This window comes from Delphinapterus leucas, chromosome 18 (genome assembly GCF_059928025.1).
Source record: "Delphinapterus leucas isolate spDelLeu-1000000601 "Yukka" chromosome 18, BTC_Dleu_Yukka2, whole genome shotgun sequence".
NCBI lineage: Eukaryota > Metazoa > Chordata > Mammalia > Artiodactyla > Monodontidae > Delphinapterus > Delphinapterus leucas.
The window spans coordinates 882,133-905,726 of record NC_143146.1 but is presented as its reverse complement, the minus strand read 5'-3'; the positions used below and the strand labels follow the sequence as shown (position 1 = coordinate 905,726).

Sequence of the window (23,594 nt, the reverse complement as noted above, 5' to 3'; positions counted from 1 at the left end):
CCTTCCCTCCGCCCGGGGCCCACTCTCCCACTGTTCTGTCCTCTGTAGGGACAGGTGCCCAGCCTCTGCTGAGCTTCCTGCTTGTGAGATGCACGTGTGGGGTTCTGTTGCTGAGCCCAGGACCCGTGACTGCCCCTTTGGCTGTGGGAGGGCCTCGGCTGATCTCGGGGTCCCTGTGTGTATGCGGGGCCCCTGGCTTGGATTTGGGGCACATGGCAGACTTTGACTTTGGAGGACGACGCCCGGCCAGCGTCCGTGGGGTTGGCCCAGCACAGTCTCAGCTGCGGACCTGGCGTCCTGTTGCTCCAGCCCACCAAGATCTGGTCCTGTGCGATCCGAGAACCTTTCACAGCTGTGGGTGCGGGGGATACTCCTTGTAAGTTTCTTCTCGTGGTGTCTGTGACCCCATTTCCTCCTTGTTAATGAAGCGGGGCCCTTTGGACAGACAAATTGACCGCTGGTGTTTCCTGTTCCGTGCAGCGCCCGCCTGGTCTTCTGCCCATTCTTCTGTTGGGTCGTTACTTTCTCTCACTGATTTGCAGGAAGAACTCGTTCTCCCTTCTGGGTTAACCCACGTTAGCGGGTTCATGTGGTTCCCAGTATCTTCTGTTCTGAGCTGGTCTCGTCACCCTCTTTATGGTACCTTGGTGAACAGATGTTCTTGGTGTACCTACTGATGGATATGCTTGTTTATTTTTAATAGACTTTATTTTTTATAGCAGGTTTAGATTCACAGCAAAATGGAGAGGAAGGGACACAGAGTTCCCACAGGCCCCCTGTCCCACGCAGGTGCAGCCTCCCCCACCATCACCATCCCCCACCCGAGGGGCCGTCCGTTACCATCCATGAACCTACACTGACAGGTCTCCGTCACCCAGAGTCCGTCGTCTATATTCGGGGTCACTCAGTGTTGTACATTGTGTGGATTTGGACAAATGTTTAACGTCCTGTGTCCACCATTGCTGTCTCATATGGATCACCTTCACTGCCCTAAAAACCCCCCATGCTCCACACTCTCATGCCTCCTCCCCTAACCCTTGTTAACCGCTGGTCTTTTTATTGTACTATCTCCATTGTTTTGTCTTTTCCAGAGTGTCACATAGCTGGAATCATACACTATGTAGCCTTTTCAGATTGGCTTCTTTCACTGAGCAAATATGCATTTAAGTTTCTTCTATGTCTTTTCATGACTGGATAGCTCATTCTTTTTATCACTGACTAATGGTCCGTCATCTGAGTGTAGCACAGTTTGTTTATCCATTCACCTACTGAAGGGCACCTTAGTTGCTTCCAAGTTTTGGTAATTATGAATAAAGTTGCTATAAACGTTTGTGTGTACATTTTTATGTGGACATTAGTTTTCAGTGCCTTTGGGGAAGTACCCTGGAGCACGATTGCTGGATCACGTGGCGAGAGTATGTTTAGTTTTGTAAGAAACTGTCTCCCATGGTGGCTACGCCATCCTGCGTTCCCACCAGCAGTGCTGAGAGCTCCTGCCGTCCCACGTCCTCACCAGCACTTGGTGTTGTCTGTGTTCAGGATTCTGGCTGTTCTAATAGGTGTGCTGTGGCCTCTTACTATTGTTTTAATTTGCGTTCGCCCTGATGACATATGACATATGAGCACGTTTTCATGTGCTTATTTGCTATCTGTGTATCTTTGGCGAGCTGTCTGTTAAGGTCTTTGATCCATTTTTTAATTAGGTTGTTTATTTTCTTATAGTTGAGTTTTAAGGGTTCTTTGTATATTTGGGGTAACAGTGCTTCATCAGATATGTCTTCTGCAAATTTCTTCTTCATCTGTGGCTCGTTTTTTCATCCCCTTGATGGTGTCTTTGCGGAGCAGAAAGTTTTCATTTTAATGAAGCCCAACTTATCCATTATTTCTTTCATGGATTTTGCCTTTGGTGTTGTATCTAAAAGTTATCCCAAATCCAAGGCCATCTAGACTTTCTCCTGTGCCGTCTTCTAGGAGTTTTATAGTTTTGTGTTTTACTTTAGATCTGTGATCCATTTTGAGTTGACTTTGTGAAGGGTGTGAGGTCTGTGTCTAGACTCGTTTATTTGCACGTAGAGTCCAGGTGTTCCAGCCTTATTTGTGAGGAGACTGTCTTTGCTCCATTGTGTTACCTTTGATCCTTTGTTGAAGATCAGGTGGCTCTATTTTTGTGGGTCTGTTTCTGGGCTCTCTGTTCTGTTCATTTATCTCTTTGTTTATTCTTTTGGCAACACCAGGCTGTACTGACCGCTGGAGCTTCATAGCAAGACTTGAAGTCAGGTAGCTTCCTCCAACTTTGTTTTCTTGAAGTTCTTAATTTTAATGCAGCCCAATTTTTAAATATTTTTCTTTATCATGAGAGCATTTTGTTTTATTTTCTATTTTAAAGCAATATTTCTTTACCCTAGTTCATGAAAATACTCTTCTATCATAGGGGTCAGCAAAGTTTCTCTGTGAAGGAACAGATAGTACATGGTTCAGGTTTTGAGGGTCTGTAGCTGTGAAGCTACCGCTCAGCCCTGCCATTGTAGCAGGAGAGAAGCTGTAGAGAATCATAATTTAACGGGTGTGACCGTGTGTCAATAAAGTTTTATTAACAAGAACAGGGGTGCCTCACCTTAGGCCCACAGCCTACAGTTTTACATTATCTTCTAAATGCTTTATAGATTACCTTTAGATTTAAATATATACTCTACATAGAGTTAATTTTTTGTGTCATATGAGCTGGGGTCAAATTTCCTATTTCTTTAATGCAGAGATTTCAACAGGGATGATTTGCTCCAGGGGACGTGTGGCAGTGTCTGAAGATGTTTTGACTGTCTCAAGTGTGTGTGTCTATGTGTGTGTATTTGGGGGAGTACTGGCAGCAAGGCCGGAGGTTGCAGGCATGCCGCCAAATACCCTAAGGGCACAGAACGGCCCTTCACACAAAAAGCCGTTATCAATCAATCGATAGTATCTGAAAAACAAACAAAAGAATGAAATACAAACAAATATTACAGCTCTTCTATTTAAAACAAAAAAAGCAAAACTCGGAGATCAATGCAGACCACAAGTGTCAGCAGCATAATCCACCCGAGTTCCTCCTTCCTGGCGCACAGTCAGACCCATCCCGGCTCCATCTCCGTGGCGCACAGTCAGACCCATCCCGGCTCCATCTCCGTGGCGCACAGTCAGACCCATCCCGGCTCCATCTCCGTGGCGCACAGTCAGACCCATCCCGGCTCCATCTCCGTGGCGCACAGTCAGACCCATCCCGGCTCCATCTCCGTGGCGCACAGTCAGACCCATCCCGGCTCCATCTCCGTGGCGCACAGTCAGACCCATCCCGGCTCCATCTCCGTGGCGCACAGTCAGACCCATCCCGGCTCCATCTCCGTGGCGCACAGTCAGACCCATCCCGGCTCCATCTCCGTGGCACATAGTCAGAAGACATGCAACTCTCTGTCTGCCCCAGCCTCGTGTGCAGTCTGGCCTGGACTGGGTAGCAGTAAGGACGCCAATCTGGCCAGTACAGCTGGGGAATGTCTTGCAGATTTTGGCTCTTCACTGGCCATAAACTTTTTCTTGGCAGTAGTTAGAATAACCCCTGGCGCCCAGTGGAAGTCTATGGAAACCGCAGTAGGAAACAGATGTGGCCCTCACTCTCCCCAGAGAGAAGATGAACCCAAGGTGGTCAGAAAGCCCCTGAGAGCTGGCCTCGGCTCCGTGTGTCTCTGAGGCCAGAGTTTCCAGTCCCAGAGCTCAGCATGTGTCTTGTCTGCTCTCTGGCCATCCTGGCCTTTGTGAGCGTGTGGGGGCTGGCCTGGGGAGCATTCCGTAAGAACATTCCAGAGCCGCCTCCGGAGCGGACAAAAACCAGAGAGGATGGCGGGAATGCTGTGGTGACTGGGCTGAGAGCAGGCCCCAGGGTGGCTTTGGGCTCCTGGGGCCACATGGGGCCAGAGGGTGGGCAGCAGGGGCTCTCCTGGGGTCGTGGGCGGGACTGCGTGCCCCCCATTTCTCAGAGTGGTGCTCAGCGGCTCTGGGAGACCATGGGCGGCAGGTGAGACCCCTGCTCCCTGAGCTGATGGCACCCGTGCCTGGTCCTCCTGGTCAACATCAGAGTCCCCAGGAACTGGGCTCTCAAGCCCCCAACGGACAGTGTAAGGCACGTCCTACAGCTCCAGGCTGCAGCCTGACCAGTTCAGCCCACCAGGCCAGCCCCCAACCCGGAGCTGGCACAGGGGCCTGGGCTGGGGTCCACTTAGGCTGTGAGCCAGACCACACGTCCACTCCAGTCACGGATGGAGGAGAGGGCTCCACGGTGCTCTGGGAAGAGGCTGGCTGGAGGCGGACTTTTCACGAGGACCAGGGCTCGCCGAGTCCCCTGACTGACCTCCCTGCCAGCCCTTCTGTGCAAATCACTTGAAGAACTCTCGGGCTAGTTTCCTGAAGTCCTGAGTCAGCAGAACTCTCACCCACAGCCCAGTGAGGTTCAGGGACGCCTGGAGGAGTGCACCGTGCCCACGGCTGGCCTGGTAGAGGAGGGGCCCAGACACATACATGCATGCTCGTGCACACACACAGTCTGACACACACACACACACACAGACACACAGCTTGAGGCAGGCCGGGGAGCAGACAAGTGGGTTCAGGCTGGCAGGAGGACATGGGTGGCCCTGGGAGGGGCTGACCCCGGCTGCACGTGCCAGCCCTGCTGGGCCCTGGGGCCCGAGCGCCTCTGCCTCTGGGGTCCTGGCCGTCACCTTGTACCTTCGGGCCTCAGTCTGGTCGTCTTAGGTGAGCTTGGCCCACGGGTCCCGCCTGATGGGCATCTGTGGTTGCTAACCCCTCCCGTGTCATGGAGACCCCGTCCCTTCCAGGGCACGCCAGCTGCCGCTGCCCACGGTCCCTGGGGTCACTCCACTTGCCAGTCCCGCCAGCCAGGGGCCCCTACTGCCCTCCTGGAGGCCAAACCCTCTCCTCCAGGATCGAGAGGGAGCTTCTCCTCCTGAGGTCCCATGGCCACTCTGCGTCCCACGGGCTCCGCACGTGGCTGGGCTGGGGTCTTCGGCCCCCGCCCTTCCTTTCACCCCTGCTTGTCTCTGGGTCAGGTTGTGACTGTAAACTCACGTTCAGCAGCGGGGTTGGGGGAGGCGGGCGGGTGCAGAGACCCCGAAGCCGCTTTGAGGGATTAAAGCCATGAAGCTGAAATGGGGCCGTGGGACCCTGGGCTGCCTGCCTGAGAACACACTTCAGGGTTTAGTATTTAAAAAAACAGAATCTCAGTCTTGGGGTGGAGGGAAGCCCCACCGGATGCCGGAAGCTCCCGAGACCCTCTGCTGCGACAGCGCCCACAGCCCCGGACATGTCCGCAGCATCTGCAAACGCCGGGCTTGCTCTCCCCCGAGACCTGGGCTGGCACCGTGGTGTTGTTACTGCCCCCCATGCTCCTGCAGCCAGAGCGAAAGGCCCGTGCGCTCGACCCCCGGCAGACCCGGCTCGCTCTACAACGAGCAGGTGCCTTCCGGCACCGCGCACGGCCTCCCGAAACGAGAAGGTGGGAGAACCGAGGCTGCGGTTTGCACGGGAAGCCGGCGGTGCTGACCTGTGGCACCTGCCCGTGGCCGCGCAGGCAGGCGACCGGCACTGCCGCCTCCCAGAAAGCGGCTCATCCCCGTCTCGGGGACGCCGGGCGGCAGGCGGAAGGGATGCCGCCTGGAGTTAAAGCCGATGGGCCTGGCGGACCGCTCTCGGCCTCGGACCCCACGACGGCTGCGCCGCTGAGTGCCAAGGGGCAGAAAGCGCCGACACAGAGCTAGGAAGGTTCCGTAAACGTTTTATTTTTCCATAGTTTTAGGTCAGAGAGAAGCATCTGGTAATAAAAATAACAGAATTCTCTTCCCGGGTCCGCTCGGGCGGTGCTGAGGTGAGTCCGCTATTTACACATATGTTACACACGGGCAGGGAGGCCGTGAGGGGAGCTGGCGGGCGAGGGGTCAGTGTCTCGGGCAGGGGTGCGGGGGCCTCCTGCCGTCCCTCCTGGTCTGGGAAGAAAGCTAAGGCGCACGTGGCTGCGCGGGCGTCCGGCGGCAGCAGAAGCCTAGGCGGCTGGCTCAGCTGGGGGGCAGGAGTGGGCTGTGATGTCGCTGTGCTTGTAGATGGCCTCGTCCAGGTCCAGAACCTTCCGGTTGACCTCCAGCGTCATGCAGCCGCGGTAGAAGGCTGTGACCGGGGCTGAGGTCACTGACACATCTGGGCCGCGGGGGAAGAACAAACATGTCTCAGGGGGCGAGATGCCTGGCATCTGGGGCCCGGGCTCCCCGCTCTGCGTCTCCAGCCGCCTCGAGGGCACGGTTTCCCATCCCTGTGGAACCCCTCCGTCTGGCTCGGGCACACAGGCTTGATGCCGCACCCCGGCCCCCAGGAGCGCACACAGATAGTCAGATCAATTAAATATTATCTTCTCGGCCCGAATGAGTCATGCCCAGGGCTTCCAGGCTTTCTCTCGTCCTCTTCAAAGCTCTGCTTATTAAAACTAAATGCACTCTGAGTCTGCCAGCCAAGACAGAGATGCCGCCGTCTGCGGCAAGTGGACACCCACCCTGAGGGGTGGGAGCAGACAGGGGCTTACGTGAGGCCCTGGCCTCGTCCTCCTGCCACCACTTCACCCCGATTCCTGGCTCCACCTGACCAGACCTGAGCCCCGGATGCAGGAGGGGCCGGGGTCACTCTGCCTGCTGCCATGGCAACTGGACACCAGGCCTCAGGGGCGAGGCTGGCTGGGGCGCTGGGGCACCCGGCCCCCAGCGTGGCCCAGTGGGCTGAACCCTCCTCACTAGCCTTGGCCGGAGCCACCGTCTGATGCCCATGGTTGGGGGAGGGGCTCCTGGAGGGTGCGGGAGCTGGGGAGGGGAAGCTTCAGGCTGCCACTTGTCCCTGCAAGCGCGTTCTCAGCCTGAATGCCACACACAACGGCAGGCCGGGGCCGACACCCAGCGAGGCACCTGATGCAGCCACGGGCCGGCTGCTTCCCTCTTGCTTTTAGTACAGAGCAGCCCAGTTCTGCTTGGAGCGAGCAAGTTGGGGCACCCTACCTGGCAGCCCCCCGACGAAGGTGAGCACGGAGCCCTGCAGGTGCCTCCCGAGGACGGCCAGCCTCTCCTGCAGCCCTGCTGGGCTCACTTCACTCTGGCCCTTGGTGCCGTCCACCTCCAGGGTGGCCTCGTCCTTGTTCACAGAAACGGTCACAACGTGTTCCTGGCCGTCACAGACCTTGATCTCCATCAGGACCAGGGTGACGCTCTCAACAGCCAGGACGACCAGCTGCGGGGAGAAGCACGCCTGAGCAGGGGCAGGGCAGGTGGGGTGGCGGCCAAGTGCCCGCGGGCCCTGTTGTCCAGGCAGAACACGCCTCTGACAACACAGGGCAGAGGCGCTGTGATGACCGACGGCCCTCCCCTCCCTCCCTCTCCCTGCCCGGGGAGGTGGCCTCAGCTGGGTGGGCCTCGGGGCCGTTTGTCCCAAGTACCAGGACGGGGGAAAGCCGGCCTGGGCAGGGCGCAGATCCGCGCCCATCAGCTTGCAGACCCGCTAAGAGGGGAGCTGGGTGGCCCCCGCGGGCGGGCTGACTTGGTGAACACACCCCTCTTAGGACAGAGGTGAGAAAATAAACCTATTTCCGCCACCTCTTAGCTGTTCTCTGAGAAAGCAGTAAGTCCAGTCAGCACGGTGTTGGCGTGGTGTCGGGAGAGTCGGGAGAGGGGGGCTGCGTGGAGGTGACGGGCAGCGTGTCCAGGGGCGTGTGCCCAGAGCTCCGCCTGCGTCCCCAGGGGGCCGCATGACAAGGGTCTGGGGCACGTTTGCACATCTTTTTCAAAAGGAAGATCTGATCTGTGAGCAAAATCCTTTGGCTTACATACGAGCAATTAATTCAAACTGCTACACCACTGAGCAGGTGGGAAAGTCTCCCCACCGCACAACTGGCTTTCGGGAACCCAACATTGTCCCCGAGCCACGCGTGGCTGCTCAGACCCTGGAGAGAGGCGGGGAGGGTGGGCTGGCACCTCGAGGGGCACGGTGTGGGCCGCGGCCTGGCTGGGCACTGGGCGCTGGGGCGGCACTTCGTCCTCAGGGGTCGGGGGTGGGGTGGGGCAGTGAGTGGTACCTGCTTTTTGAGCTTCTTGGTGGAGTGGTAGTCGACCAGGGCCACGGAGAGGGCCACGGCCTGGTCATCGCCCACCAGCGCAAGCAGCATCCCCGTGTCGGCGGCGGGGCGGATCCGAGCCACGGCCTCTACTTCCCAGGTGGTCTCCGTCCCGACATCAGGCGATGTCCGAGCTGCAATGAAGGCGGCACATCACAGGGCGATCCAGACCCGAGAGCCGGGGAGAGAGACGCGGCGAGCTCAGCTCCCCCGCGGCCCCGGGCAGGAGAGGACGCCGGGCGGTGGAGGAGGTGGGAAGCCGGTAACAGCCTCCCAGAACCCGCGGTTCGCGCCAACAGCTGGGAAGTGACGGGGGCCGGGCTCTGGACTCAGGTCTGGGCCGCAGTCCAGAGGCCCCAGGCCGCCTGAGGATGGCCACGCCGCCCGCTCCCCCGAGCGCCCCTTCGTGTGACCACCGGGCCACCTAGTCCCGCTGGGACCTCAGACGCGCCACTCGGGCCGTGCTCAGCCCCCGGGCGCCCCCGACTCCCTCCCCGCAGGTCAGTTGAATGGGGCGGGCGTCTCAGCCTTCAACCCTCTGCACCTCACCTGCGGCCTTGTGCAGCCCCGCGAGCTGAAGGACTTTGAAAAGTTAAAGACGTGAAGAAAATGGAAGCTTCCGCGAGCCCCACTCAACAGCACATACGGTCTTACATCCTGAGCTGCACTTTTCTACCGTCACAATCGACGCCTCCGCGGGTGAGGTTTTGTTCGGGTGTGTTAGACGGGCCGCAGTAGGTACCGCGTGTGGATTATAAACCATAATGCGTGTCACGTATACGACGCATCTGAATGAGTATACATGGTGCACGCCTCTTGCACAAACTGCTCCAAAGCACTTGTGGTAGCAGGGCTGCATTCTGGTTCTCGGAGGGCGAACACCACCTCACGTTTCCTCCCCACGTGTGATCGCCTGCTGCTGAAGAGGCCGGACAACCTCCGCCCTCTTGGTTTTTAAGTGTTTCTACCTCGTGAAAATGTCAGGCGGGGGCTGCTTCGGCAGAAGGATGCTGAGGCCATGTCTGCGAACGTTTGGGCTCCGACCTCGCCGTGGGCCGGTCTCTCCCCCCAGTGGACTGTGTGCCCCTCAAATCGTGTGTGCGTCCCCATCCCAGAGGGGCCTGTTATGGCCAGTTCCCATAATTGTTCATCGAATCGAACGCACACAGAATTGGAAAAAGGAACTGACCCAGCCTTCTCCTCTGCTGCCGAGCTCCCCCTGCACCCCTGCGGCGGGGGGAGTGTGTTCCCTGCCGAGTCCCCGGACAGATGAGGACCGCGGCCTGGTTGCCAGAAGTGTGCTTAAGGCACCAACGCCTCAGCTGCCCTGGGGAAGTTTTCTCGGGTGCACAGTGGGGTCAACCACATGCCCCTCGCCTAGGGCTTCTCAGGCTTTGAGACCCAGTGAGTCCAGATCCACTGGGGCCTGCTGCTGAGGGCAGGATCTGTCATTTCCTAATGCGTCCTTTCTGTGTTGCAACGTGAGAACGTTGACGGTATAGTTCAAGACATATTAAAAATGCATAGAGTTCTAACTACCATTTGGCCTTTGTTGTCACAGAACTTGAAGGTCAAAACCATGCAGCAAAAGCGGCGAGCAGCCCACAACAGGCACGGTGACGGGCACAGGGACAGCACCGCAGCCAGTGGAGACTGTGCCTGCGGTGTCTGCGTTACCACAATGTTACTGAGAAAGGAATTAAACATTTATGCTCCGTGATGTGATAGTAAACATCATAGGATGCTCTAGGTTTGCACGTACAAAGACAAAGACTGAAAGAGTGACGTGTTTTGTATGAGGTGGTGCGATTAGGGGTCAATGGTTCTTTTCTAAAAACCCTTCAGTGACGTGGTGATGCTTTTGACAATTAAAGACAGAAAAGGGGACAGTGACACAAGGTCTTGAGAGGATGGCCCGACTTGCTAAGGAGGAGGGAGCAGGCCCCGCGTCCTCCGAGCTGGACGGACCCTCCTTGAACTTGCAGGCCACCAGGGCAGTGAGGTCTGAAGGAGGCAGCAGGCCACCTGCCCTCCTGGGCTGACAAGCAGGGCCGGGGTGGGGTGGGGGGGTCACGTGTGCACCTTCAACCATGAAAGGCTCAGAGTCTAAGAACAGAGAGGGACTGGGGGTGCCCCGGGGACTCTTTTAGGGTGAGAGTGTGGAGGGGGGAGCAGAGCCAGGAGCGGGGGCCTTGGCAGCAATGCCAGGAGCCTGGCAGGAGGAGTGGGCTGTGGAGAAGGGGAGGGGGGCGACCCTGGAGCCTCCCTGGACCAGGTGTCCACCTGGGACTGCCGGGCATCCCGGGCTCTAGACGCCTTCCCGACCCTCGGAAAGAGGCACACGGTTCTGTGCGAGGTGTCCCTGGGCCGGGACCCAGGGCTCTCCCAACATCCTCAACTTGGAAGTCACTAAGGCCCGTGAGCCCAGGCATGGTGACACCTCAGGGCTCCAGCTGGTGCCCCCCGGGAAACAGAGGCTAACTTCAACCCTGTCAGAGGGGAAGTCGGGGAAATCCTGGGTCCAGACTCAAATGGAACCGCTACCGTCCCCGCCCCCCGCACCGTCCGGGTTGACATCCCCAGAGCAGAGGTGGCAGTGGTACCGCCGGGATTTGGAACATTCACTCATTTCACATAAAGCTGACATCTAAGTGCTCACTTATCAGCACGGGAGGATAATTTGTCTTTACTGTAAAAGTTGTCACTGATGGATAATAAAAGGGAAGAGATAGTTGTGGTTTGTTCCAGGAATGAAGGGCCCTGCTTCACAGAAGCCGGAGGGACTCCGGGCCGACCCTGTGTCCCCTGAGGCAGCACACTGGCCCCCGGCTGCCCACCCCGCCCGCTACGAGGCCTGCTCCTGTCTCCCCGGGTGTGAAGGAGAAGCTCCTTTGCTGCCTCCATAGCGGCTGTTAAAGCCTCGGCTCCTTGGGGCCTCTCTCCTTCTCATCCTTCTGAAGCTTGAGCTCAGGGACTCCTTGAGCTGTTGCCCCCTCCCCACGGCCCACGGCGCTGTGACTGCAGTGCTGGGCGTTCCCGAGTGGCTCCGTCTACATCTACGTGGATGAGCCTGAGCTGTCTTGTCTCAGAACCTTCTGGGAAGCTCCCCTTAGAGCCTTGCATCCGCCTGCCCGTCTCGGCCACCAAGCACCGACACCCTCCTCCGTCCCTTTTTTTCCCAGCCCTGCACCCTGGGAGTGGGCCTGTGCCCCGCCCATAGCCCGGGGGCCGTGAGGCCGTCCCAACTGCTGTCTTCCCCGGTAGGAAACTGTCTCCTGCTTCTCTGGTTTTTAGTGCATTTCGGCGTATTTTGGCTGCAAGGACAAGCACAGCCATCCCGATGCAGGAGCCAGGACTCACCATAATCCAGGCTGTAGGAGGCAAACCCTCTCCCAGGGAAGAAGGAGCCTCTCTCGGTCAAGGAGAAGCACTGCATGTTCACGTTCGCCTTGACCGTCTCCTGGACAGTGGTGTCCTCACCGTCCAGCCAGTGCCAACTCCTCAGGCAGCCGTCCAGACGGGGGTTCATCTGGAAAGACAGAGACCCCCGGTGGCTTCCTGGTGCCGCCCGCTCCCACGGCGCCCTCCCGGCGCAGGCACGTGGAAATCCACCACTAACGTGGATGAATCCTGCGGGGGGAGGTGTTTCCACTACAGGCTCCGCGCTCATGGAGGGATTCGCTGCCCGACTCCAGGTACACGGCACACGCAGCAGCACACGTGGCACATCCGCGCCCCACCCGTCCTCCTCTGCCTGCACCCGGTCCCCACTCGTCTAACAGACACAGGGTGCTGACCATTGCCTGGAAGGACGAGGGCGAGGGGCCCCTTCCACAGCAGCTGTGCCTGCGCTCCTGCCAGGCGCCCAAAGCACCTGGGGTGTGTAGGGCGGGGCTGGGGACCCGCAGCTGTGCACTTGCCACGTGGCTCTGCGCACATCAGGTCGCCCCAGCCTTTGTCTGTAAAACGAGGAGGCGTGAGGCACACGGATGGGACTCTGGGGTGTGGGCCAGCCCTCTGGAGGGCTGCCGCCACCACCCTCTACTCGGAACCTCAGCGTGCTGGACTCACGTCTCATGTTCAGTGTGGAAATCAGACCCGGAACACCAGGGATTCTGGCCGTGGACATCAGCACACCGGGGGAGTGGGGTGATGAGATGGGACAGGACTTTGGGAAATGACCAACGCCAACCTCCCATTAGGTCTTGTTTCCCCTATGGGAATCCCAGCAGGGTTAACAACCCGAATGTTCTTGGGAACTGTCCAAAAAAGTTGAGTGTTCTTTTTGTTAAAGGATAATTTCATTGTGATTTATCTCCTCTGCAAAATAGACATTTTTATCATCAATTTAGACGAAAACGCAAATGAGTTTCGTAGCGAGATGGTGAGGTGCATGATGTAGCTGCACTGCGGCTTGTTAAGGTCTAGAGACGCTTGCCTCCCTTCCGGTCCTCTGCCAGGGCCCTCAGGGTTAAACCCTGTGCTCAGCCACCTGGGCTCCGACCTCAGGGGCTAAGGACAGTACTTACAGGCTGGACGAGGTCTTTCTCCTTGAAGGGAACGCCTCCCACGGTCAGGTTCAGATGGTATAGTCCTCTGTCCAGCTGGAACAGGTCACCGGCCACGGCGATCTTCATGACAGCATCCTTGTTCACCTTGATCACCAGGTTCCGTTCGAGCTCCTCAACGGAGATCTGAAGAGCACAAGTGCTGTGAGGGTGGATGTGCACCTTCTGAAGGGGCGCCGAGCCTTGGGTACCAATTCCCATCACCACCCAGGGCCAAGAGACCCCCAGCCTCGGGGGGGCCACGTTCCCATCACCACCCAGGGCCAAGAGACCCCCAGCCTCGGGGGGGGGCACGTTCCCATCACCACCCAGGGCCAAGAGACCCCCAGCCTCGGGGGGTCCATGCTCATCACCTGTACTGCTTCCCTGGCATCTATGGTGTGGCTCCAACCCTGCCGGTTTTGGTTTCCCTCCCAACGCTACTCCCTCCCCCTGGCCCCCCCCCTCCTCCTACAGGTGAGCCCACCTGGAGCCCCTTCCCCATCTCTGGACCCTAAATTAAGCCTCAGTCAGGGAGCCGCCTTCTGGGGGCCTGAGGTCACTGCCCCCTTGGGTCAGCCCTGACACCTCCGGTCCTTAGCTTCTCCTACCCCTCACTGAACACTTTGAATACAAGAGGACATATGTTACTTCGGGATCTCCAGCAATAGTGCCTGGCATGGACTGAATGCTGACTGAACATATGAATTCTTTCTAAAACTTGTCACTCTTCCCTGCTTTCCTCGTAGGAAAATTAAAAAATCTGTCACTCTATACACGATGCATCTTCCTAATGACCCAGAAGCCCCTCAATTTCCTTTCTGGCTCAGGTGGAGAAACATTTAGGTACTGGGTCTGAATTTGGTCAGGAGACAGCAGTGTGCACATGTGGGGAGCCTCAGGGGCAGGGAGAGTGGGCAGAGGTCGTTGTGGAACTGGCCCTGCACCTCAAGGACCAGTTTGTGCCTTGGGTGGGCTGGCAGCCATGTGCATCCACTGGTCATGCCTCCGATAGCCCCTTCCCCTCGGGCAGTGTCCCAGCCCCGCTCGGGACCCTCCTGCCCTCAACCGCGGGGCAGCGGGTTCCCACGTGTGGAGCTCCCTCAACCCTGAGACAGCTTCCCTCTAGATCGACTGTTTTATCTGTAACTTTGCGGAAGGCATCCCTCCTGCTGCTTTGGAGATGCTCGTGCTTTAAGAGTCCAGGAAAGGAGGAGCTAGACGCCACCGACAGGATGGAAATATTAGCAAACGTCTACACTTTTTATTCGCAGAGACCAGGGCAAATTTTTCCATTTAATCTTCACTTCTAGAGGAAAAAAGAATGCTTTTCCCATCTCTCTTTCAAGCACTTACTTCTAAAAGCCCAGTTCCAACTAAGGGGCCTCCACGTTTGGGGAGGGAGCCTGTGTGTCACAGGCTGCTTTGCTCCAGGCATCACGATGGAGGACAGAGCGGCAGCTCCAAAGCCACCGGCTGCAGTTCAGGCTCTGGGCGGTCAGGGCACCTCCATCAAGAGGCTGGAGGTCAGCACGAACGGAGCAGGCCAGGGGGCCAGAGCCTGGGCCGGCGTCACGAGTCACGTCTGACCCTGCCCCACACTGAGAGCCGGGCCCCGGGACCTTGGCCGGTTCTCAGCCTCGACGCAACTGGCAGTCTGAACCGGCGGGTCCTCGAGGTGGGGAGTCCCGAGTCCCCCTGGCCTCAATCCAGCTGCCAGGGGACCCCCATACCCCCCCACAGCTGTGATAAGCAGAAGTGTCTCCAGACACAGCCAGGTGTCCTCAGAGGAGTCACCGCACTGAGAATCACAGCTGCTGCGGTGGAAGCCCTGCTCTGCTTCTGTGAGGACATAATGCCCACCTGAGCACAGGCTTTCTGGCACGGGGCCGTCCTGCCACGGCTGCACCCACTAACTGCTGAGTGAGCAAGTGCAAGTAGATGCTGGGTCCTCGGCCCAGGAGCCCCGGGCCGGCCCAGGCAGCGCAGAGGGGGCCACGCTCACCGTCTGCCACGAGCCGTGGTTGATGATGGGTCCGCTGCTGGTGACACGGCCCACGCCCTGGTAGCGGAGCTGCAGCTCCAGTCGGCCGGCCCGCAGGCCCAGGACGATCCAGGTGCTGTCCCGATGGCCTCCGGCGAAGAACAGGACGCCCTCAGGATCGAAGGTCCTGAAGTCGAACTCAGCCACCAGTCTGAGCGCGGGCAGAAACGAGTGGGTTACACGCGGGTCGTGGCGCGTGACCCCTCCCGGCGGGGCTCGCCTGGCCTCGGGAAGAGCCCAGGCGAGCGGGCCGAATGCCGCCCACACCCCAACGCCAGCAGCGAGTCCCCAGGGAGGCGTGCAGCTGGCACCAGCCCTGAGGCCCACGCGGCTGTGCTGGACTGTGGGCTCCCCGGCCGGGACGCGAGCACGGGGCTGACTTTGACCCCCACCGCCAGGCCCAGATGCTTGGGCCGTCCTCTCACCTCGTGGGCTGCAGCCGTTTGAAGCGCAGCCTGATCACGGGCGTCCCGCTGAACATGCGGCCCAGGTACAGCGACTTCACACTCTTGGCCACGTTGAAGGGCACACAGGGCAGGATGTCCTGTCAGGAGCGGGAAGCTGGTCTCAGGTGGGGGCCCTCGGCCAGGCTCCCACTGGAACCCCCAGGGACCCTGCTGCCCCCAGCCCAGCCCACCATGGGGGCTCCCAGGGGAGGCTGGTCTCCGATGTTTTCAGAGGCCCCCCGCTCCCTGCTGGCTCTCCAGCACCCTCCTTCCCTGTGCATTTCCCTTCTGCTTTCATATTTTAATTATGGAATATTTCAAACGTACGGAGAATAATAAAAACAACTATAAAATGTTGTAAAACAAGCAAAAAATGGAGACCTTGAAGTTGTTTCTAGAATGTTCCCTGCTCTACGATGTGGCTTCTCCACTACCTGGAGGACCGCACGGTGGGAGCCCCGGGGGGGTCACAGGGCAGCCAGGGCGGGCCTGCCCTCATGGTCAGGGAGCGCTTGCTGCCCATGCATCGCAGAGCCCGGGCAGGGGCTGCGGTCACGCGTGTATGAGTGAGTCACTCTGGGGAGGAGCTGAGGTGGCCACAACCAAACATCGGATGGCACGGCCACGCCTCCCACCCCACCTCTCCCCACGGGGCCCGAGGACATGCTCCCAGCCAACCCCACGCGGGGCCACAGTGCAGCCGGGAGGCCGGGCCGGGCGCTACCTCGCAGGTGTTCATGTCCGGGGACAGCTTGAGGCCCCCGCGCCCGTCGCAGTGGCAGGTGTAGCTCCCAGGGGAGTTGACGCAGGCCTGCTCGCAGCGCCCCTCCGCACACTCGTCCACATCTGCCAGCCACAAGGAAGCGCCTGAGCCCACTGACGCCACCACGCACCCTGCTGCCCCATCACACCGCCATGGACGTGAGTCCCCAGCCCGAGACCCGGGAGCTCCAGGCCCGTGGCTCCCGCCCAGGTGGCCGGCTCCTTCCTGGGGACGCGGGACAGAGGCCGTCAGCATGGCCAGGTCAGCATGGGGCACAGGGACAGCCTGGCGGGCGGGCAGGGCCAGGACTACCCCATCCCCTCCCTGGTGGAGGGGGCAGCCGCCGGCCCCAGGCAGGAAGGCGGTGGGAGGGAGCATGGCTCTCGGCACCCCCGGACTCGGTTGGGCTAGGCTGCACCGAGGGCAGGAGAGAAGCCCGTTGCCCAGAAGCACAGGGGCCCCGCCTGGTCGGTCTCCCTGTGTCTCTGGGGAAGAGGCCCAGGTGCACAAGAGGCACGTGCCATGTCGCATGTGTGCAGGTACGCAGAACCCACACGAGTGCTCAAGCACGCTGTGCTCCTGGGAGAGCAGTGCCCTGCGCACGCGTGTGTGTGTGCGTGTCCCGTGTGGTGTCAGGGTGGGCACCTCGGCAGGACTTCTCCTGGGAGCTGAACGCGTAGCCCTCGTCGCAGAGGCAGGAGTAGGAGCCCGGCAGGTTCTGGCACTGAGCCTCCCCACAGGCGCCTGCGTCCGCACATTCATCCAAGTCTGCAGGAAAAACCAGCTGTGTTTCAGGTCCTCCAGGCCTGCTGGCAGCCGGCCCGAAATGAGATGCCGCCAGCCAGGCTGGGAGCCGCCGCTGAGAGGCATCCAGCTCTGCAGAGTAAGCACAGCCTGGCCTGGAGGTTCATCACTGCACCCTGGGCAACGCAGCCCTCCTCCCTCCCCTCCCCCATTCCCTCCCCCTCCCCTCCTCCCTCCCCTCCCCCTCCCCTCCTCCCCCTCCCCTCCTCCCTCCCCTCCCCCATTCCCTCCCCCTCCCCTCCTCCCCTCCCCTCCCTCCTCTCCCCTCCCCTCCCTGCTCCTCTCCAGCCTCCTCCCTTCCTTCCATCCACTGGGCTTTCCAGCCCCAGCCCAGGAGCAGGGGTTGGGGGGCACTGCTGATCAGGGGCCTGGCTGAGAAGGCTGATTCCAGACGGTGTACAGGGCACCACGTGGCCGGGCTGCACACAACCGGTGCTTAATTCCAATGACTGCAGTCCAGGAAGGTAAAAAAGTGACTCCTGGGGCCCTTTGACTAGAAGTCCCAGCCTGCGCCCTGGAGCCCTGAGCTGACCACGGAGCTGACCACTGCCTGCCAGGCCTCACTCAGGCTCCCTGGTTCCAACCCCCTCCCCTCGCACCGGGGGCTGCCCGTGGGAAGCCAACGCCACAGTCGCTGTAACTGACAATCAAGGGTCAGTCCTGAGGTTCCATCCCCTCCGCCCCTCTGGCAAACAAGTACAGAAAGCCTGCAGTTAAGAACTGGTTCCTAAAGTGACAGAGGGACTTTCTAGAAAGCGCAACCGTTACTTCAAATAACATCGATTCCTCAGATGGCACACAGGACCGCATGCCTCAAAGACTCACGACCTCATTACAAGGGCAGTTGAGCAAACACAGGCTTTCAGATGTGGAAACTAAGATTTCTCCCCGCGATCAATCGTGGGAAGGAGACAACACAAAGGGCACCTGCTCCCCCCAGGGAGCCTGTAAACCTACACAGTTCCACATCGTCAGGACCCATCTGCACAAGGACCAGACTGCAGCCGTGACGCGGGCTGCTCCGTCCTGAGCAGAACTGAATCTCTGGCTTCACAGTTCCAAGAACTGGCCTCACGAGAATGGGATTAACACTATTGTTCATAATAATCTATATGTTTGTGGGCATCAAAATAATTGTAGCTGGCTCTGCCCCTATATGTAAGCGGACAACTAAAACCGTCAGCAAAGAGATGTTACAGACCCACGTCAACGTCTTCCACTCTGAGAATACGGCGCCTATGTCAGCATGAAGAAGTTACAGAAGACGGACCTTCACCCCTAACCCCATAGAAATGGAATGATGTCTGACAGGGGGGATTTGTAAGCAGCTCTCTACCGGAAACTGCCCTCAGGAAGCCCCCTTCCTTGTCACTTTAGCAGAGCCATATTGCAACTGGCTTTCAACCAGGCACCCCCATGCTCTACTCATCTCCAGCCCAGGCACACCTCTCAGATCTCTTGATCACACAATACCTCGCCTAACCTGTCTCCTTTCTGTAGATCAAAGGAGTAGAAATGAAGAATAATGAACAGATGACCAGATCTCCCCCCAGCTTCCCCTCCAGTAATCTCCCGAACGAACTGTGTGACCAAGATCGCATCTAGAGGGAGGCCGTGAGGAGTCGACACACCCGCACACAGTGGGGGACGGCAAGGACTCTGACCCCCCATCTCAGGGATTAACTCAGATTCCTTCTCTGTTTCCCTTTAGAAGCTTTCAGGGCCGGGCAGAATCTTCGGAGGTGGTTTCTGGGGGACTCTGAGGGCGCCATCTCCCCAGATCGCTGGCCTTCTGATTAAAGCCACCTTTCCTTTCTGCCAGTTGTGAGCGCTGGTTTTGTAAGCAGTGAGCAGTGGGACCCTAGGCTCCCTGCCCACCCCCCCACCCCCGCCCCAGATTTCCTGGACCCGGACTGGCACAGAAGCCTCTGCAGGCTCTGTGGCCTGGAAGGAGGCCTGGCAGCCGCCTCCCGTCCTGGGGCAGTAGGCACGGCCTCCCCAGCTGGGCCGGCCCTGTCCACAGGTCCTGGTGCATCAGCCCATGTGGAGGTGCCGGGGCAGCTCCCCGTGGCCGCAGACATGCCCGGGCATGTGCTGTGTCTGCAGGATGCCCACAGCCTCCAGAGCCTGAGGGACCACCACCACGGCCTGCAGCCTCTCGCAGAGGAGCAAAGCGACTGTGGCTTCAGCCAACCGACAACTTGGCAATCGCAGAAGAAAATGGGGGAGGAGGAGAGAGGACGGCAACCAGGACTCAGGGCCTCACCGTGGCAGGTCCGGCCGTCCAGGGAGAGTGTGTAGCCGCTGTAGCAGCCACACTGGAAGCTGCCCGGCTTGTTGTAGCAAATCTGGCTGCAGCTCCCGCTCTCCTGGCTGCACTCATTGACATCTGGGAACAGGACACAGGGACGGAGAGAGCCAGAGGTGACCCACAACCCGCCTGGAGCACGTCGCAGCGTCTGCATCTCCGACCCCATGGGATCCACCCTCAGATCCTGGGTGGGAGGGCCCAGGGGCCCAGGGCTCCCACTGCAGCCAGGGGGCCCCCTGAGGGTTCTAACCACATCCTGGGGGTTTTCTGCAGCTTCTCCGCTGACCCTGCGCATTGTAGACTCAGAGAGTCTCTTGACTCCTTTCTGATCAGCGTGGGGGGGCCGCGCCGGGCGGGGCAGCTACAGGGCACTCCTACTGCCCACCGCAGGCCCAGACCTGCTCTCAGGAGGGGTTATCGCCCTCCCCGGCGCCCCCCGCCAAGGAGGTGGCCTGGCTAGAGCACAGTTCAGGGCTCAGCACGGTGGCTTTTCAAGCTGGGTGGCGCCCCGCCCAGGGGGCAGAGGCAAGACCTCCCGCGCTGTGCAAACATTCGCGCTCTTGGGAGGACCCCGCCCACCCATCTTCTCCCGGGAGCTGGAAGGGGGCCGGCCAGCGAGGGGCCCGGACTCCCGGCCTGCTGCCCTCCCGCTTCTCCTCTCTCTGCTCTCAGCCAGACGGGCCAGTGCAGCTGTGTCCCCAGCGGGTCAGGCAAGCGGCCCGGTGGGGAGAGGCGGAAGACAGAAGGACTCAGGGCCCCACCAGCCCGGGGCCCTCGGGTGGCCCTGCAGGGAGGGCCTGACGCCTATGCCCAGGTCCGCCCCCAGGCCGTGGCCTTACCTCTGTTGCAGAGCCGTCCCGCCCAGCCGTCTCTGCACTGGCAATAGAAGGTGCCCATGAGGTCCTGGCAGACCTGGGTCCCCCCCTTATCGCAGGGGTCTGGGTAGCACTGATCCGGCAGCTCTGAGTTGGAAGGAAGGAGAAGGCGGCCCTGAGCTGCCCCTAGTCAGCTGGGAGGAAACCGAGGCAGGTCTGGGGCACTAACGTCCCCTCCACTGGCCCCGGCGGGCCGCACAGGACATCCACCTCTGGGCGGAAGGGGGTCACAGACCAGGCTGGCCGGGCCCTGCCGATCCCAGGAAACCCAGGTCAGCCCGGAGGGAGTGGCCGCCCACGCCCTGGGCCCGAGGTCAGGGCCGCGGCCCCGGGGCAGCGGGGGAGGGGAGCGGGCCTGGCTGGGCCCCGGGAGCTTGGACCTCCCAGGGAGCAGGTCCACAGGGCCCTGGCCGGTCCACGGGCCAGCCCGGCAGACACAGAACATTCCCCTCCCCTGGCGGCCGTGTCCACCCTGCCAGGCCAGGACCCCTGGCCTGTGGGGTTCAGTTCGCACAGGGGGCACCCACAGCCTCCCCGCCCGCCCCTCGGGTGGGCCTGCTGCCTCTGCCTCCGCTTGGACAGGGTCCAGGCCGTCCGGGCCCCGGGCTCCGCTGCTCCCCTTTCTCTCCGACACACGCCGGCCCCACGGCCTGTCGGCTTCAGCGGTGCCGGTGACCAACGGCCACCCTGCTTCTCTGATCGTCCTGCTTTCAGTGGAGGGGAACGGGGCACATTTCCCGGGGCCCTGGAGACGGCAGGGCAGCCACCCGGCCAGGCTTAGCCCTGCGATGCCGCCTTTCTGTGTGCCAGCGGCCACTACCTTCTCATACCCGGGCATCCACCTGCAGCACCTGAGCCAGGCACTGTCGTGTGTCTTTATTCACCGAGCGACGGGCCCGTCTGAGCGCTGGGAAGCCCACGACAGGTGGCCGCGGCGCTTCCGCCCTCCCTCTGCCCCCGCCCCGTGTGGAGCTGAGGTCATCACTCACTCCACAGCCTGGTCACTAGGAACAGGCCAAGCCAGCACGTGACCGTTGAGAGCGCCAGGCGGGCACTCACCCCCGCCTCTTCACTTCTTTCTCAGGACGCTGACGTCTCCAGCCGGACGCTGGTCTGGGGACAGTGTTTCCACCGTGGGCTTGCTCCTGGTCCCAGGAGGGCAGTGGGCCCCTGTGTCCCCCGGCTCAGCAGGCCTCGTGCCAGCCCCTGTCCTTGGCATGGACCCAACACCGTGCTTTGTCCCACTGTGTCCCTATGGGTCTGGGGGCCCGGTCACCGGGGACCACCTCAGGGAGGGCCCAGCATAACTGTGTACGCAACCCTGGAACCCACGTCTCTCACTGGGCTCTTCTTGTGACCTTTCCACGGGACCCCTCAAAGCTTGCTTGTTCTGCACAATTACAGCCAACAAAACACTTGCAAGTGTGCCCCGAACACAGCACCTCCGGGTATTTTGGAGACTCATGCACAGCTGTCCTTGGTGGACCCAGTGAGTGCCTTCCGCCCCTAAGCAAGTAGGAACTGGGTCTGGCGCTGGGAGAGTGAGGAAGGGGGATCCAGCGGTCAGCCCTGTGGCCCCCATGCCGCTGTAACGAGGGCTCCCCCGGGGGACAGGAGGGCCGGGGCGGCGGGGGTCAAGCCCAGTGCCAGGGCTGAGATGACGGACGGGTCTGCTTCCCGACAGTGTCTCCGCAGGACGGGGCTCTGAGAGGGCAGGGAGACTGGGGCGGTCGGGGGAACGTGTGCTGGGGCCCAGACAGCACCCGAGCCGAGGGTCCGGCTGTTCCCCCAACAGCACTTGGCACATCAGAGGCCCTGCAGGAGGGACGGGGAAGATGGGGTGCGTCTCCACTCGACATATTTGGTGAAAGACTTAAAGTTATTTCAGAAGGACACACCTGGCCTCGTTACCTTTGTCTGGAATTTGCCTAGAATGCCTACCCGCCGCCCCCCCACCTTTAAAAATCAACCTCCCCTGGGGTGGGACAGCTCCAGGAGATCCCCACAGGGAACCCAGCTGGAGAACTCCACCACCGCGGCTTTCATCTGTTGCCCTGTTGGGAAGCTTATCTGTAGGGCAGAGGAAGGAGAGTGTTTGCAGGTGCCCCTGAGCTTCTAGGAATTCGGTGGACGCAGGCATCCTGCAGAGGGGCTCGGGGCTGAGTCAGACCTGAGCCCCGACCCGGGTCCCCGACAGGCGAGAGGCGAGGGCCATGATGGCTGAGAGAGGATGGAGGGCGAAGCGGCTGCAATGTGGACAGGGGTGTGAGCCACCTGCTGAGGCCAGCAGAGGCCTGTCTCAGTGGCTTTTGCTCCCACTTCCAGAAATGTGTGGGTGTGACGAGTTATAAGCTGGGAAATACATGCAAATGCGGGCCGTCGTCCTCACGGAGGAGAAAAGGCACCGAGACCCTTCCTCGTGGAGACAGTCGGCCAGGACTCCGCAGACGGCATCGCCCAAATCTTCTGGGACCCAAAGGCAAAGCCTCAGAAACCGATCCGGGACCCCCGGGGGAGGCACATCTAGAATAAATGACCACACGGAGCCCCACCTCCTCACTGCATCAGAGATGTCCGAGGCAGGTTATAAGCTTAAACATGAAATATCAGGCAACTTTTTATAGTCTCAGGAAAAGGACAGCCTGAAACCCAGGAAGTAAAACAAACGAATCAGTTTGAACACATAATTTAAAAAGAAGGAACTGGTGCGGCAAGTTGACAACACCAAAAGTCTGCTACAAGTGAAGCGTAATGACAAGAAGCTGAACTGCTGTGATGCTCCCATGTCTGCCTAAGGCCGGTGAGGTCCCACTCAGCCTGGGGGGCCGAGGGGCGGGGCTTGCTCGCGTCAACCCGATGTGTGGGTGCGGGCTCTGGTTCCTTGAGTGCACACTGGCCTCTGCCCCTCACTTGCTCTTGGGAGGCTGCTGAAGCGTCCGTGGGGAGCCCGGGCCTCACAGCAGGGCCCCTGCCCTCGTTCAGTCTCTCACTTCCTTTGTGCGCCTGGGCCGGGTTGGGCTCTGTGACCCGGGGCGAGACAGGCAAGGCCAGCGGCTGGTACGTGGGAGGCTGGGTGACCGGTCCCAGCAGCCGAGCCCTGCCCACCAGGCCCTGGTGCCAGTCCCGGTCTTCCACCCGCCCTGGGCGACCCTGCAGTGCAGGCCCGCGTGCAGTGCAGGCCCGCGTGCAGCGCAGGGCTCCCTGTGCAGGGCTGGCTGTGCGCTCAGAGCCCGTTTCCTCACCGGTGGAGCCGGTGCAATAAAGCAGCTAACAGCTGGGCCTGGCGGGGACGAAGTGGCCACATCACAGAGCTCTCCGGCCACAGCCAGGCCTGGAGTCAGGCTCAGCTGAGACGGGCCTGTGGGTCTACGTGTGGATTAAAGTTCGTGCAAAATGTCAGTGTTACGTATGATAATTTAAAATAATAATAAAGACGCATGATGAGCTGATGAAAAGTTTTGCTACCTTTAGTACAAATGGCTAACTTGCAAAATATATCAACAGCTCCTACAAATTGAGGCAAGTAGGCAAAGACTCTGAACAAACTACCCACAGAAAAAGAAACCCAAGGTTCCTCAACATACGAAGCTCAGCTTTACTCATGAGAAAGCAAAAAAGA

General features: G+C 60.0%; 1 protein-coding gene across 1 annotated transcript in view; it reads right to left on the bottom strand.

The window, feature by feature from the left end:
• Positions 1–5,811: 5,811 nt before the first annotated feature.
• Positions 5,812–23,594, bottom strand: part of GAS6 (growth arrest specific 6) — a 32,806-nt gene continuing 15,023 nt past the window's right edge. The window contains exons 5-15 of the mRNA XM_022576684.2: positions 19,940–20,062; positions 19,056–19,178; positions 16,631–16,753; positions 15,947–16,068; positions 15,202–15,320; positions 14,738–14,927; positions 12,715–12,879; positions 11,546–11,714; positions 8,147–8,319; positions 7,077–7,305; positions 5,812–6,234 (exon numbers count right to left, since the gene is read on the bottom strand). Coding sequence (XP_022432392.2) covers positions 6,083–6,234; positions 7,077–7,305; positions 8,147–8,319; positions 11,546–11,714; positions 12,715–12,879; positions 14,738–14,927; positions 15,202–15,320; positions 15,947–16,068; positions 16,631–16,753; positions 19,056–19,178; positions 19,940–20,062 — 1,688 coding nt within the window. The 3' untranslated portion in view covers positions 5,812–6,082. The remainder of the gene's footprint in view (positions 6,235–7,076; positions 7,306–8,146; positions 8,320–11,545; positions 11,715–12,714; positions 12,880–14,737; positions 14,928–15,201; positions 15,321–15,946; positions 16,069–16,630; positions 16,754–19,055; positions 19,179–19,939; positions 20,063–23,594) is intronic.